Consider the following 17,136-nt stretch of genomic DNA (forward strand, 5'->3'; position numbering starts at 1 on the left):
GCCATTAAAAACCTAAAGTTATCAAAAAAATTCTAAAGTAGAATTCTAATGAGGGAGACTATTATCTTAATTTGGAAAAAAGAAAATATCTAGAATACCAGGTTGAAGACAACTCAATCACTAAATGCACTGCTTTAATTTCTTTTGCAAAATCCCAAATGATTATCCAGTGTAACAATAATATTCACTGTCTCTTGAAACCATGGAAGAATAGAGTCAGATATATGTAGTGTGCACTTTGATAAAACTGCTCCCACTTAGCTTCCTGAAAGTAGCCCTTATCTCAGTTCAGGCCATACAAAACATAATTCATTTTGTTCTCTGCTTCAAGATAAAGAGGAACCAGAATTTTAAAGGACTTATTTGAGTAGTAGTATTCCAATATGTATATGTTGAGTCTAATAATATCAGGTAGTATTTCTTAAAGTGTGAGCTATGATCCACTTGTATTTAAATCACTGTAAAAGCTTATTAGAAATGTAGTTTCAAAAGCCCACAACAAAATCTCTGGATATGGAATTTGAAATATGTAATTATTTCAGACTTCCCTAATAATTCTCATGTTTCATAATTTGAGAATCACTTTGGCTGTGTACTCCGTATGAGAGAGAGTAACGGAAATAAAAATTTAAAAAAATAACACTATTAATCAACTCACTTGCCATTTTCACATATGCCATTATGCGAAAGTGTATGAACACCATCATTTTTTAGTAGAGTTAAAAATTCAGATTAGAGCAACTCTGCTATTTGGCAGTGTCAAAAGTATTTTAGTCTGGGCCCTTTATTATTTGCTGAGATCTTTTTGGTTGATTCTTAAAAATTTAATAACTATTAAAATGTTGATCAGAATTTAGTTATTTACTGCATCCCAGAATCTTATGCTGATATTTTTGCTGAAGTGTTAATAAAACCTCATTGTTAATGGTAGCTGGCAAAAACCTACCTGCTGTGCACCTCGCTCATTACTGAGTGTTCTCAGTTCATCTGAATGAGCGACACAAATCTCATGCAGTGCTGCTAAATCACGTGACAGGTCAGTTCTAGAATGCTCTGTAGTGTCCGGAAGTTCAGGTACATTCTTTAAAGGAATCATAAAACTGCATTTAGAAATACAAATCTTTATAATCTCTTCTGAAATGTTCTTAACTGGATATAGTAAACAGAATTTTCAACATAATAACTTCATATTTAAATGTCAGAATTTTTAAAATTGTAAGGGTTCTTATTGAAATATTCAGCGTTGAAAGTTCTGATAAAAATGTGGATTGTCGGGCTGGAGATGTGGCTCAGCAGTAGAGCACTCGCCTAGCATGTGCAATGCCCTCAATCTTCAGCACCACATAAAAATAAAGGTATTGTGTCCAACTAAACTAAAAAATATATGTATTTAAAGAAAAAAATGTGGATTGTCTAACTTCTGTATTCACACGAAAGCCAGGATCCATTTTCTTCCACAGCATGGCAGAATATGGCACAACACTGTGAATCTAAAACAATGTATTTCCTATAAGTTAGCATCTAGAACATATGCTAGATAAAGAGTATAGGGATTAGCTACTAATCTAGATTAAATGCATTTTATGAAACTACTGTAGTTTGTCCAAAGTGATCAACATATAGGTAGGAACTAAATTACAGTACAATAAAAAAATCTTGTCTGTTTTGTAACTGGCTAATATGCTCAAAAAAATTACTAATTATACTATCTTTAAGTAAGGTTCATTAAGTAACTTGGTCATTATGGTAAACTTATAGAACTTTTTGACTAGCACTAAATGCTAGAATTACTTCAAACTTTGAAATAAAATTTAACATGGGTTTGGATTACCAATAACTTTATATAAATTCATTCGCCTCTTTAATGATAATGTTTTCTATACATTCCTAAAAATTGGAAAACATTTTTTGTGGTATAGAAACAAGATCAGAACAATACATTCATTCTTATTGACTGTTATTCTTATTCATTCAGTGACTAAAGGATTAAAGACATGTATTGCTTAGTGAAAAGGGAAAAAAATTAAACCAGTCATAGCAACAGTTATGTATCATAGATATGCAGGGGGAAACCAAGGAAGCAGAATAGAATAGAGAGACGTTTTAGGAATTCGCACTATGCAAATTAATTTGAATTATGCAAGTAGTGAAGGAATAGAAGAGTATGAGGAGACTGAAGGGATATCAGAATATTGCCAGATTACACAGCGTAACTAGAGAATGATAGTAAAGCTGGACTACAGATATTTGTGATTATGGAAAATAAATGGAATTCAAACCACGAATCTAAAAACCTAGAAATATAGCTTAAAATAAGTTATCCAGCCTTAAAGTTGGGCATGCATTTCCCAAACAGCTCATTAAAAACAAAAACAAACAAATCTCTTTCTCTAATCACTAACCAACTGTATTTTTCTGGGTTGTTCTATCTCCAAATTTGCTCAGGAGTTCACAAATAGAAACATAATGGACATTTAACATTCACCCTTCTATTTCTCAATCTCCTTATAAATATAGATATTTGCTCTAAAATTCTTTCTCACTAGTTTTTATACCTGACTTGTAAACTAGGAGCCCACAGACAATTCTAATTTGTTTGTCTCAGTGCTATGATTGCTACTTAAAATTTTAACAGAATCTGAATGTATTAAGTAAGGTAAAACATGGGTACCTCAGACTAGCATTCCCTAACATCATACATTTGGCTCAGTTCACACCTGAAAATACTAACATACGGACTTTAAAACTGATTCAATGTGAAAAAAAAATTCTACATAATCCATAAAATTTAATCTTACTAAGAAATGCAGGATCTTAGAAATTATAAATATATTCTCATTTTAATTTTATAATTGAGCTTTATTATTTATAAAGGCCTGTAGGAGGCATAGGTAGAAACACTGAAGCAAAACACCAAATCCATATTTTATTTCTAGAAAAGCCACAAGAACACCCAGTCTCTAGTCTATTTACTTTTTTCAAATCTTATAGAAGATGTAAAGTGAAAGCTAAGGAGATAATAAATACCACAATTACTGATAGGGAATAGCCAAGAAGATAATGAACAGCAAGACAGAAACTAATACATTACACAGGTAGGTCAAAAGCCATAAAATGTATGCTTAGCATAAACCATGAGTCTTTATGACTCAAACAAAACTAAAATCTGTATTTCAGTTCTGGATACAAATCTTCCTAAAGATTTTTAAGTACAGGTCTCAAAGTACTTAAAAATTATATACGTACCCCAAGTTCGTCTAAAAACATGATCATACGATGTTTGTTGCTTTTGATGAATGGATTGACACCTTCCATATAAGGCTCCTAAAAAGAATTAAAATTAAAAGCTTACCATATCCATCAGAAACAACTGCTTGAAAAACTACACATGTAGCAGGAATTCTTAGAAATCTAATGTCTATAAATAGCAGTTTATAGGACTTAATCACATGACACCATATTTCTTATAAACTGTTATGCTAAGGGAGCTACGGCATTTTTAATGAAAGAATGATAAGTTCTGGACCAAAACACAGATCATAATATTAGTCTGGTAGATTCAAATTACTTATATGTACATTCAAAAGTAATTACTAAAAAGCCATCTAGATGTTAGAACCAGCAGAGATTATAAGGAATTTATAAAATACAGTGTAACATTCCACAATATTAAAATATATAATTTATAACCTGTCTCAGAATTCAGATAAGGTGTTTATAAAACATGGTTTAGCTTTTGAACTTATCAAACTAAAATCCAATAATACTTTAAAATATTCTAAACATAAAACGATTAATATTAATACATCTTAAAATGAACAAGAAATTCAATAACACCTCAACAGGCAATTCCAAAGGTGTAAACATGAAAGTCTAAAAGTAATGAAATGAGACACAAAGCAACATTATGCCTATTAAATGGGAAAAAATGAAAATATCTACTGAGTTTCGACAAGGCTATGGGGGAGCAAAAAAATCTTAGGGCAATATTACATAGCAAAAACTATAATGTGTTTATTTCAATTTGTAATCCTACTTCAAAGTTTAGGAAATAAAGGAGAAGCTTGAAAGGAAGTGCATAAAAGGATACTTGTTATAGCAATAACAGTGATAAATAGCCATGTAAATATCCAAAAGTGATTTAGTTCCAGGTATGGAAAGAAGTCTGTCACATATTAAGTGCAAAAGCAGTTGTCAATATGATCCCAACCAGAATATTAATAGTTATTTAGTATAATCATGTGTGTTTCTGAAACTCACCTGAATTTTAATTTATTTATTGTGACATATGACTTTACTAATAACTTTGTTCCATGATTTTTATATTTAAAAGCAGGGGAATCCTGAGAAATTTGTTTTCTATACTGGTGAAAATTATTATTTTTAACATATAGGTATCTACTACTTAATACGAAATATCTGCTACTGGAAATTTATGTGAGCTATATTTATGACTTTATCATGTCAAAGTTTCCTTCACAATGACATTTTAAACAAATTGTTTTTACCTTAGCTCCAAATTCCACAAGATTTGCTAAATTCTGCACAGATTTAGCCACTAATATCAGTGTTCTTGCAGCAATCGGAGATGGAGAATCTATAAGAGAAGTGGGCACAGGTAAACAATTCTAAATTTAGCACTTTAGTATTTCATTGCTCTTAAAATACTAACGTTCTTCTATTAAGAACTCATAATGCTTGAAAAAAAGAACTTGAGTTCAAAGGGGAAAAAAGGAATACACCTTACTGTGCTTCTAGTTTTGTGAAAAGGGCACTATGAAGTTCAGAAATTCCAAACTTGTTGAAACTATTTCAGAATACCTCAAAAAGATTTTTATTCCTAAAGACTGTCATTCCACATATCTTTCACAACAATTCTCAAAGTCCACATATCTTTCAGAACAATTCACAAAGTTAATTTCAAACCACTAAACAATTTGGAATTTAAGCAATTTCTGGCTCCCAACTTTATTTCCAATTTATCTATAGATAATTCACTTTAAAAAACAAGAACAAAGGTATTCTGGGACCTCTGCTTTATTTATTAATAAACTTCAGAAATTATTTTAAAGATCAGTTAGGAAACACTTCTCTATAGAACATGGTTGAATGTAAATAAAATTTTTAGCTATTAAATATATAAATATATATGTTGTAAATATTATAAATAGAAATATTAAAATTATAATATAATCATTTACCTGCAATATCCTATAGGCAGTCTCCCTGACTGCTTGATTTTTTTGGATCATACTCTTAAAGCAGCTGAGCTATAAATATTGTTGAGTAGCAGATAAGAGGCCAACATTAAGATAAATGTTTCCAAAAGAATTCTAAACTCCTGAGTCTTAACAGACTCATAGATTTACTCATTTTAATAGCAATAAAAAATAACTACTGGGATGTGGTGGCTCTAAAAGTAAAAATCAAGATATTCCAAAATATTTTAGTTTTGAGCTTCAAATTATTAGGATAGTCAGGTGCAATGGTGCATGCATGTAATCCCAGAGGCTGAGGCAAGAATACTATAAGTTTGTGGCCAGCCTGAGCAATTTTGTGAAACCCAGTCTCTAAAAATGAAAAAAGCTGAGGATGTAGCTAAGTGGTAAAGTACTGCAATCAGATTCAATCCCAAAAACTGCAAAAAATTTTCTAAAAATTTTTAAATTATTAGGATAAAGACAGATCTGATGTCTTCTATTAATAATGGCTCATTATTACATTTGAAATTGTAAGTATCACAGTTATTCTTTCTTTGAAAGAAGCCTACAAGTATATCCAAAAGTCATTCTATAATGAACATGTAGGTAAATAAGAAAAACTGAGTCACGTTTTATTGGTGGTTAAAAAGGTTGATTAACATCATATAACTGGTAACAAATTTTCATGGGAGGAACCAGCTCTAACATAAACAAAGAGCGGTACTATGACTTGAGGTAGAACTTTAATTAGATCTTAAAAAGAAACTCCAGTGTACATCAATTAAGCATGGATTAAGCATGCAAAATTTCCCAACTTGCAAAGGCCCAATTATAGTCTGTAAAATGTCTTTAAGACACAAGTAGGGATGGAAAGAAAGTGAAATGTGTATAATTCTGCCATCTCAGCCTTAAAATAGTAGATGAGAGAAAAGCTAGGAAGCCAAATAGAAAAGGTAAAGAAGTGAAGAATGAAAGGGAAGGGTGCTTAGAATTTGATAATTTTTCCAAAATCAGATTTAAGAGTTTTCTTAAAAATTAATATGAAATGTTTGCTAATTTTATTTTCATTTCAAAATTCATCAAAAGCTAATTACCTGAGATGATATTAAACATCCGTGGATTCAGGATGGCAGGACAGATAAGCCGAAGAAAAACAAAACCACTGAATGGGAGGGAAATTTTCTTTTTTAGAAAATAAATATAAACAATTATTAATACTCATAGAACCACAACCTTTACTCTGAATTAACGCAGGGCAGCCCAAAGATAGAAAATTTAAGAAAAAAGTAAATCAAAGCATTGCATTTTGAGAACATGTAGATCTACTTCTTCAATATATATTACCCATTTTCTCCAAATTGGGGTTTAGATTAATTTTGGGAAGACATTAAATTTCATACAGCATTTACTATCTTATCTAAGAATTTCTGAGATGCTATAGTAGTACAAATAAACTCTTCATAGATGTACAGTTCTGTATTCCTATTACTCTTGATTCTTTTTTATAAATAAAACATCCCAGTAAAGTCTGTTATAAATCAACTTCTTGTTATCAATTTTGTTGATGAGTCATAAAAATAGAAATCCAAAGGGACTTCTTATTGGTAAATGAAAGTGTTTACTACAGTAAATAGAATGATGAAAAGCTCTTAAAAAAGAAAAATACTTTATAAATTCTAAAGTTTATAAAAACTTATAAAGTTCATAAAATAGCAAAAATTAGTAGAAAGCATATGGCATAATGATAAGATTTTATCTGCTGATTTTACTCAGGGAACAATTAACTAACGTATTATATAGATATACAGATATATTCCTACTGTACCTCCTTTAGTCACCTGTACCAAGACTATATATATTGTCCAGTATATTATTTTCTTTTAGGAGGAATCCATACTAATACTTGACCTACTAAAAGACAAGCATTATTCCCTAAATAGTTTATAAAAAGTCCATCTAGAGACTACTGGCACAGTCTTTGTTATTTGTTATATGTTAACAATATAGAAATTTTGGACTGTTAGAAAATAAATGCTATTTCTCAAACAGCATTTGTAGCAATTATATAACTATAATTAAATCTTTAAATCTGGATTTTACTCTAGTGGGCTTTGTAAACCTAAAACTTAACCTGGCTCCATGTAAGAATGCAAAAGTGGACAAATCTACTTTGTTAGTTTTTAGAGATTATTTTAAATTTGAAAGGAATATGTAAGTACCTACACATATTTAAAAGGTTGGCCCCTAAAACACCTTGTCATACTATATCAATATTATAGGAGAATTTTCTACTGTGCTTAACAGTTAATTTTCATGATAAACATAACTATTGAAATATTTTTTGTAATCTTTTTCCTTTCCTCTGTCACCACTATAACCAATAAGTAGAGAATTTATAATTTTTAAATATAACCAATCGAGAGTTATTTTGAGGTGGTGTTTTTTTTTTTTTTTTTTTTTTTTCCTCTTCTCTTTGCATAATAGTGGTACGGGATCTAAAAAAGGGCTTTGCACATGTTAGGAAAGTGGTACTGAGCTATACCCCTACCTATCCAAGAAAAATTTCATGTGTGCGAGAAGTAGAAACACTTGAAAAAATTTAGATTGGAGGGAGGACTAATATACATTTCAAAACTAATTTCTAAATATCATATATTGGTGTCTTTTAGTAATTACCTATTTTTTTGAGATCTGACATAACTGACAGTATATATTTTACATAATAAATTATTAGAAAACTGCTTCATTTTCTGATGCATTTGCATTAAACTTCCAATGGTGTTGTATTGGTAGGGTTGTGCTTACTAACAAAAGCTTGCAACAATGTTAAAGATATCAGGTTGAATTTGCTTTAGTTCTGTCTTGGTTACTAATGTTCCATATATCCTTAGGTGAATAATGTAACTTGTAAGTTAGAATGATAATAATGAAGTTCCCACATATAAGCTCCCAAATTCCAAAGAATTACCAAAGCAGTTTTACCTAATTATTGTTCAATGAGCAAACTGAAACAAGCTTTGGAACTGGAGGCTTTGGCTAAAGATCAGCCCTAAGTAAAAAACTGTGTTACAAATCAATTAATCAGTATATAAATGGTTCAATTATTGCTCTTCTGTCTTAGCACCAAATGTCTCTCTCTTTTTCTATATGTGTATATGTGGAATACATAAATAAAAATGTGTACGTACACACACACACAAAAATCAGTGTGTGCTATATAGAATGTTGTAACAAATGAATTAACGAACCTTACCTAACAACTCTTGTTCTCATGGTGGTATTTGTAGGCCATTTGTGTTGAACAGATTTCTGTAAACACCCATAAATATATCTCAGTGTCCTGCCAAAATAACACAATCATCTCAATACAGAAAAAAAAAAAGTAAAAAATACTGATTTCACGGCAGCCAAAAGTTTTACCCAAATACACCACATTTTAATTCAACTGGCCTTTCTCCTCAAAAAAGTATTTTGGGAAAAGTAATAAGAAACACATTTAGCAAGAGGTAAGGAAAACATAATCCAGTGAGTTTATCATGATCCAATTTAGACTGCCTGTCTTTAATGAAAGTATGGAACAAATATTGGAATGAGGATAGATAACTATTGTGGTATAAGTTCTGTGGAAAAACACTTTGATTTGTTAATTACATCTACTTGAATAAGAACATTCACTAACACTGGAAGCCCTTAAGCAGATATAGAATGATACTGACATCTGGAATACATTTTTAAATTTTTTTCTTTCTTTTTTATTGCAGTGCTGGGGAAAGAACCCAGGGCCTTGTGCGTGCTAGGTGAGCACACTAGTCCAGAGCCACATTCCTAACCCTCTGGTATACATTTTGAACAAGAAATTCAAACAGACTAAATAGACAACATGTCTTTCATATCTTCTTAAATCTGAGGTGACAGGCCCCCTTTATTAACTTCACAAGATACTAGATAAGCGACCTATATAAATGCATGGTTTGTTTTCCAAATCTCTTTGTTTAAGAAGATTTTTCTCTGGATACTTTCACTCTTTTTCCTTAAGTACAGTTCACCTTGTAAAGATTTAAAACTTTAACTTTTTCAGAGTATAATAATATCAGGAATAGACAGCTTACATATATTTTAGAAAAACAATTTTTTCAAAACACAAGTAGACAATTCTTGTCAAATGAAGATTTTACTACTTACGGTGGAAGTATTTCTGAAGCCATGAATATTTTCTCTACAAGTTCTGAAAGTATGTTCAATAGGTGTGCTAAATTAGTGTTCACATCTTCATTTTTTTCTAATTTGGATGGACTTAACTAAGGAACAGATAAATATAAACCCATTTTGGCAATGATAAATACAAATAAATCAAGGTAAACAAACAGTTTTCAAGATTCTCAATTTTTCTATTGTATCCATCTTTCCTTTTTTACTTTGCATAAATGGGAATTTTAAGTAGCTGTTCTACCATTCATTCCCAACTATTCAACTGAAAACCAAGCAGTGATTAATGAATTTTATTTATTTTATTTATCTGAAGAAAAATGATTAAATAAAAAGGCTTTTCTGAATGAGGTGGGACTTATATAATGGCTAATGAAAATACCAATGCCTTAGGCAGAATCATAATCCTTTCTGAAAACTGAAATCTTAAAATTAAGTTCTGGACTGGTGTCAATGGAGTGGGTTTAAGAAAGTATGAATTCCTTCTATTAGGAGTTCAGGGATTCTCTACAGACTTGCTGCATTTCTGCATCATCTTTCATGGTTAGATCAACTATGGCATTATCCCAGATTTTCAACGCCAGATCACTCGCCTCTTCCCTTTACTAAATAAGAACTGACAACTTAGTGCAGAATTAACATAATTTTAAATTATTTTTGTCAATGAATCTTTATTTGTATTTATATGCAGTACTGAGGATTGAATCCAGTGCCTCACACATGCTAGGCAAGCGTTCTACCACTGAGCCACAACACCAGCCCCAGAATTAACATTTTGACAGTTCCAACATTAAAAGAAATTACTTATTATTAAAAAAGGTATAATCAGTATCTTTCTTTTTAACTGCTCCACCATGAAAATAATAGCCATGTGAGTTTCTACTCATCATCTTATATATAAAAAGCTTTAATCATACTAAAAACATGATTTTATTTGCTTTTCTTATAATCACCTTTCCCCAAAAGACCTTCCAAGGAAAAATCTGTGTTGTGAAGTGTTATGTAGTTTTACAGGTTAAGCATCCCTAATTGGAAAATCCAAAATCTGAAATGTACCTAGTTACAAAACTTTTGAGTGTTAACATGTTGCCACAAGTGAAAAATTCTATACTTGACTTCATATGGTGTATCTTAATTAAAGCACAAGCACACTAAAAATATCTTATAAAATTACCCTCTGTGTGTATAAAGTATATAAATTAGTTTTGTGTACATGGAAATGTCTAAAATCGGAGGCGAGGGGGAATCCCAAATCTGAAATACTTCTGGTCCCAGCATTTTGGATAAGAGATACTCAATCTGTTCAATAAAAGTCCCTAAAACATTCAAATTTATGTGATGCACATGAAAGTAGCGCATTCTTGTTCATTAGTATAGTAGGAGAAAATCAAAATGAAAATCATGAATTTCTGGTACAATTTAATAGTTTCTAATTCCAAAGTAAAGCACATGTGTGATGCTGGAGATTAAACTCAGTACCATGCACATTCTAACAAGTATTTTATGACTGAGCTACATGCTAAACCCCTACTCCTGAAGTACCTCCTTTAAAAAAAAAAAAAAGTCTTTTTCACATTTTTATAAATGTATTACATACATGTCCAAATACTTTTTATAAATGTATTACAGAAGGTATAACTGCTTTGATGGATAGTTTTAGAAAATGTATTTTTCTTAAAATGCAATTTGTTATAATAATTACTAATTAATATGTTATTTGCTGAAATACTTAAAGCATTAAATTCTTACCTCACAAGACTGTTTGCTTTCCATTATCTTTAAGATGGAGTCTTTCAAAGCATGATGAACAAATTGTGTAGCAGTGGCTTTCATATATTGCTCCATCAAGGTGCTTGCAAGTGTCGTGGCTCTAAATAGAGTAGTGGCTTCATCTACACAAACATTTATATTAAAAGATGATTTGTAGAGGACTCTACTAAGGTGACCAAATTAGAAATTAAATTATTTTTCTGCAACAGTTATAACTTTTAAGTGCACTCACTAAGCAGCACTGAAGTATCAATTATAATGACATAATTCTAACAACTTAACTCTTGTAAAAGACTTTCATGTGTAGTAAATCAAAATTAGAAAATAAGAAGAATGAATTAACACCATCATTTTCATATGAAAAAAAGGAAAACTCAGAATCGTTATATCACTTGTCTCAGATCAGTTAGCTAGTTAGTGATAAGACTGAAACCAAAAAATGCCTGCTTTGCTATCTCATTTCATGCTTTGAAAAGTCCATTTCCAAATAATAACATAAAACCTGAGTATAAATTATTAGTTACTGAAACATTTTAATAAATATTACTGGAAAAGAATTTCACTGTAAAATATATACCACTATTTTATCTACTCCTTGACAAATCTATGTATTTTTACAATTTTTATGATTAAAAGGAAATAGTTCTAGGCTTTGCAATGTTTTTAGGGAACTTAGAAGCAAATACTGTTACTAAATCAAAGTACTGGAAGGAAATGGATTATTCTGTCATTATCAGTAAAGTGATTAAAAGGACTGTGTGTCCCATGGCCTGGGAACTACTAAGCAAGAAATAAAATTTAACTGACATCAAATGTCCATTAGTAAGTAAAAAGACAATATAGTAAGTATACTAAAGTGTTCTTAATAGAGAAGCTCATTGGGCCATTGATCTAGACTCAGAAATCACTTTCTTAGAGCTTGTAAAACATACCTGTTACATCAGGAACATATTAGAAATATTAGCCTCCCATATTAACCAATGTAAGGAGGAATACTGACATTTCAATTGCAATTTTTAAATGAAGAAAAACCAGAATAACTTTTCTCTGCTATGATTTAATTATCTGAAGACAGAGCCCAGATATTTACATATTTATATAATAAACATATAAATCTAATTATTAGCCCATTTTTACACATACATACTCACCTTCCATGCTTATTTCTCTGTCATTTAGTGTACATAACAACAATGATTCAAGCTTTTCATGAAGGAAAATCCTTAGTAGGATGCTAGCCAGTAGTGTTCGGTCTTGTCCACATACATGTGATAAAGCATAGACTACATGAAGTTCTTTTTGCAGTATAAGCTAAAATGGCATTTTAAAAAAGATGGTTGAAAATTCAAAATTCAAAGCATTACATATTCTCGGTGAGACTAACAGGAAATAGTTGTTTTTCATGTTATTTTTAAAGAAGTAGGTCCTGAATAAATTTATTTAAAATACCAATATGTTTGATGCCTACATATTTCTTAATTCTTTTTCTGGTATTGGGGATTGAACCCAGGGGCTTTTTGCCACTGAGCTATATCCCCAAGCCCTTTGAATTTTTTATTTCGAGACTGGTTCTTACTGAGTTGTTTAGGGGCTCACTGAATTGCTGAGACTGGACTTGAACTTGTGGTCCTCTGGCTTTAGCAGCCCAAGTCACTGGAATAACAGGCATGAGCCACCATGCCTGGCCATATTTCTAGTCTTGTAAGATCAAAATTATACCACACGATTTTTAAGCTCTGGTTATCAGTATGCCACTAAGCTTTGAAATTACTATATTTAACTTAATGGATCTTTTATTAAATGGTAAATGTTTCTATTAAGAATGTCATTAAAAATAATTAGACTGGCGAATAACACAGTACCTCTTTAAATTCACTGTACTCTTCTTCTGGCATGATTTTTTCCATAGAATATCGTGCTCGAACACGCAGAGATCCTGGTTCAATACCTTTTAGTGGTATGTGGGAGCTGAGCAGAAACCATTCATCTGTGGCATGTCCTTTCTGTAACCGGCTTAACTGGCAGCGCATAAATACTTTGAAAGGAGAACAATGGCTTCATTAATTTTTCAGTGTTCTCCACAGTGTTACATGCTTTTTATTAAAAGGGTTTTCTACCACAAATTCAGTACTTATTAGCTTACTTCATTTACTTAATGCCTACTGTATGCTAGGTTGTGATGGATGGGCATGGCATATAGAGATGATTAAGACAGGGTCTTGCAAAAAATCGATTATGGTATAGTGTGATAAGTGCTGTAATAGTGGTTAATGCTTTTTAAAGAAACAGTATCTAATTCAGCCTAGGAAAATTAAAAATTCATTCCAAACAGGTAACCCTTGAGCTGATTTGTAATAGGATAAGTGAAAAAGTAGAGGGGAAAAAAGAGAGATTACAGTCCAAATAGCCGCGTATGGCTTTCCTTTTCTATGATTACTAGGCACATGAAAGTAATGGGGAACCACTAAAAAATGTTATGTTTAAATAGTATAGCAATTACAGAATAAACATTTTATAGAGATAAATTCAGGCTTTGATCTATCAGTTAATACATATCACTTCCTTCCCTAAGCTTGAGTTTTAAGATGGTATTAACCTAATTCACCCTGATGTGAATGCTAAATCCCACTGACATCTGTTCTAGCAATAGTCTGAGAAGAAGTGTGCTGCTGCTGAGAACAAGAACTAGGAGCATTTGGAGATTAGAGTGAACAAATAACATACTCTAGTTCAAAGAATCCTTTTTTAATAGAGCACTTTTTTTACTTAGATATGCTAAGTACAGGAAAGTAGGAAAAAGTAGAAAGGAAGAAGGGAGAGGGGAAGTCCCACAGAAAAATTACCACTGTTACCATTTATTCTTTATTTGCTGGAGAAAGATGTCTGTTTTAGTCTTAAGGGCTTAAGTTTACAATATGTACAATTTAGCTATTTTTTTCTTTTTCTTAGATACACCCTCTCAATAATCTAAACTTTAGATTACAGTAAGAAACTGTCTCGAATTACAGTACTTTCATTTGTTTTTAATTTCCATTTTAAGGTATGTCATTGTGATTCTAAAAATAAATAAAGGATGCTATTTGTACTTTAGAAAGTTTCTATATCAACTTACAGATATCAGGATCTTTGCTTTTCTTTGTTTTATTACTAAGCGTGATTTCAAATCTATTGATGTCAGGAGGAAGATCACTATAGAAGCAAAGAGAAAAAGAATTAACAATATGTTCTAACTACTTGATTTCTTCAGTATTAATGCTAAATAAATCCTCAATTTCTGTTAAAAACAAGTGTGCTACACTAAAAACTAGATTTCACAACATATTTTATTATTTGGTATACAGGAGTGCCTATAAGCACACTTTTCTACCATTTTTAATGTCCTAAACTACCAATAATTCATTCAAATAGGTCATAGAAACCCTAGTAATCATTTTATATGTTTTTGGACTTATCAATAATGCTAATTTATATTAATAATTAGGTGAAAAAGCCAAGGTCATAGCACTTTACTAATAAAGGTGAACAAATGCAACACAAAAGAGTTATATTAAAACATCTAGACTTGATTCCTTGTTCTGACAGTATAGATTACAGAGACTCACCTCCAAAAAAGGAAAGAAAATGCAACATAGTTTTTTTTTTTTTTTTTTTTTAAGTGATTTAATGTAATGATAAAATAAAACTTACTCAAAGACAAACTCCTCAGACCACACTGGGTTTTGCCCTTCCCTTGCATGAGTTTTTGCTACTTGGACGCTATTCAGGTAGATATTACAATATGGATTAGTAAAATGTTTTACTGGTAGTTTATGGGCTTCTTCAATATGTAAAACAAGGCTGCTGACCTGAAGAAAACACAAAAATGATTACCCCAGGTTGAAAGAATTATACATTAGGTTTCTAAAACAATTATTATGAAATAATAAAAAATAGTGACTTGTTTTTCTGCTTGTCTTCTTTCATGTGACATACTACAGAATGCAACATTTAAGCATTTAAAATAATCCTTCTCACTTAAAACTTATCTCAAATAAAAATGCAAATTTTGTAAGTTATTTCTATTATTTTCTTGCAAAGTAATGAAATACACCTTTCTACCATATAGAAAAAGTAGACACCTGTCACTACCCTGAATCAAAATCTTGAATGATGTATAATACTAACCTGAAAGATTTGATCACTACAAAAGAGAATTCATTAGCTAAAAAATGTTTTTCAAACACTGTGTCTGCCTTGTGATTTTACAGAAAAGGATACAAATCCAAGGAAGCTTAGTTGCTTATCAGTGTTGGTCCAAAATTCAAGACCTTCTGCCTCCAGTATCAAGTCATCTTTTTCTCTAATCATCTACATGTGTGAACTTGGAAAAGTCAGTCTGTTTGAGCCTTGCCTTTCTCTCATGTATAAAATGTATAAAGACTGCACTGAAGGTCATAAGGACTAGAAACAGTATATATAGAGCACATAACAGAGTATCTGATACACAAAAAAGGCTCACAAATGTTAGCCATGGTTATAGCTACAATTATAAGTTTCATACAACATACAATTTGCTGCTATTTTCTATAACATTTAAAATTTTTGTTTTAATGACATATGGCGATTATGTATATAATTAAATGTCCTTGCAAGAAGGGCCAGACTCTGAATTACAGGGTCTGGTTACTTTATCCATTTCCAATAGAATAGTATATTAAATTTGACAAGCGTTTTGGAAATTCTTTGGTCAATAAATATGTATTATATTAAGCCTTTCTCAAAATCCCAAGAATTTAACAGTTTTTTCCCCCAATAATCTAGGGATTCCTATGAAGAAAAAAAACCCTAAAAGCTGAAGAATATAAAGTTGTTCTTACATACATATAAAAAGAGAACTCCTAGGTTAACTTTCCAAAAATCAAAGTACGGGCCTTGTTAATGTTTCAGATTCCTTAAGAGCTATGCAGTAGGTTTCAAAACAATCACTATATAGTAAAAAGCCCAAAAGTCACTGAGGTTAGTACTCTATGTCAGATAACCCTTTCAATAATACTTTTAGTTCTACATTTTTGGGATAGGTCAAAATAATTTTTTGAAGGAAAAAAAAATCCCAACTGAATACATTACTTTTCTTGGTTTGAAGAACAGACTAAGAACCAGAGGCAGGTATACAGAAATACTGTCTTTCATAAAGAAATAACACATTGTTTCTACTACTAAAGCAAATGGTAGTAAGGCTTTAAAATGCCTGAAAAGATTAATCTTTCTACAGAAATGTTGCAAAAACATTAAGATAGAAACATAAAAAGATAAAAAGCAATAAATGAAATATAATGAAACTTGACAATTACAAATCAAATAAAGTTTCACCTGACGAAGACGTTTATTACATGTTCCTGGACTACTTTTCCGTAAATTGCAAAATGCCTGCAGACCTTTCATCCAATCCTACAAAAAATAACATACCATTTGAAAGACATTCACATTAATTTGCTTGGTTTCCAACTGTCAATTTATTTTCTTCAAATTAAATTTTTTTTTTTTAGATTTCCATTTCTAGTCTAAGACTATACTATACTATATTTGTGCCCCAATGGAGTAAGGAAAAAAAATATGTATATATATGTAAAAAATTGCTTGAATTTATGTAGAATCCCTACATTAATTTTAAGTATATCAATGAATGACCATTAATTAACCAAAAGTGTTTCTTCTCAACAAGTACTACCTTGGAAGAAATGTCTGTCTGTAGTTAAGCTTTTAACATTTAAGGCTATCTAGGCAGAATTTAAATTGACATTTTATGAAGAGAGAAGGCCAATTTCAAATCCAACTGATAATGTGATGACTGATATGAAAAGCATTCTAATTTTTACCTCAGACCACAATATAAAAGTAGAAACATGTAAGTGAGTTAGGTTATTTCCAGCCCTTTAGATGAGATTTTAGAAATCATTTTGGCCTGATATTTAAATTATAA

At 30.9% G+C, this 17,136-nt stretch overlaps 1 protein-coding gene across 2 annotated transcripts in view; it reads right to left on the reverse strand.

The window, feature by feature from the left end:
* The window catches only part of Rasa1 (RAS p21 protein activator 1), a 107,218-nt gene that overhangs the window by 5,501 nt on the left and 84,581 nt on the right, over positions 1 to 17,136 (reverse strand). For both annotated transcript variants that reach the window (XM_076857052.2, XM_076857051.2), the window contains exons 13-24: positions 16,527 to 16,604; positions 14,865 to 15,022; positions 14,290 to 14,366; positions 13,040 to 13,212; positions 12,329 to 12,488; positions 11,157 to 11,299; positions 9,384 to 9,499; positions 8,455 to 8,541; positions 6,296 to 6,363; positions 4,509 to 4,597; positions 3,247 to 3,324; positions 947 to 1,081 (exon numbers count right to left, since the gene is read on the reverse strand). In XM_076857052.2, the coding sequence (XP_076713167.1) occupies positions 947 to 1,081; positions 3,247 to 3,324; positions 4,509 to 4,597; positions 6,296 to 6,363; positions 8,455 to 8,541; positions 9,384 to 9,499; positions 11,157 to 11,299; positions 12,329 to 12,488; positions 13,040 to 13,212; positions 14,290 to 14,366; positions 14,865 to 15,022; positions 16,527 to 16,604 (1,362 nt within the window). The remainder of the gene's footprint in view (positions 1 to 946; positions 1,082 to 3,246; positions 3,325 to 4,508; positions 4,598 to 6,295; positions 6,364 to 8,454; positions 8,542 to 9,383; positions 9,500 to 11,156; positions 11,300 to 12,328; positions 12,489 to 13,039; positions 13,213 to 14,289; positions 14,367 to 14,864; positions 15,023 to 16,526; positions 16,605 to 17,136) is intronic.

The sequence above is a fragment of the Callospermophilus lateralis genome, chromosome 5 (genome assembly GCF_048772815.1).
Source record: "Callospermophilus lateralis isolate mCalLat2 chromosome 5, mCalLat2.hap1, whole genome shotgun sequence".
In the NCBI taxonomy this organism is placed as follows: Eukaryota; Metazoa; Chordata; class Mammalia; order Rodentia; family Sciuridae; genus Callospermophilus; species Callospermophilus lateralis.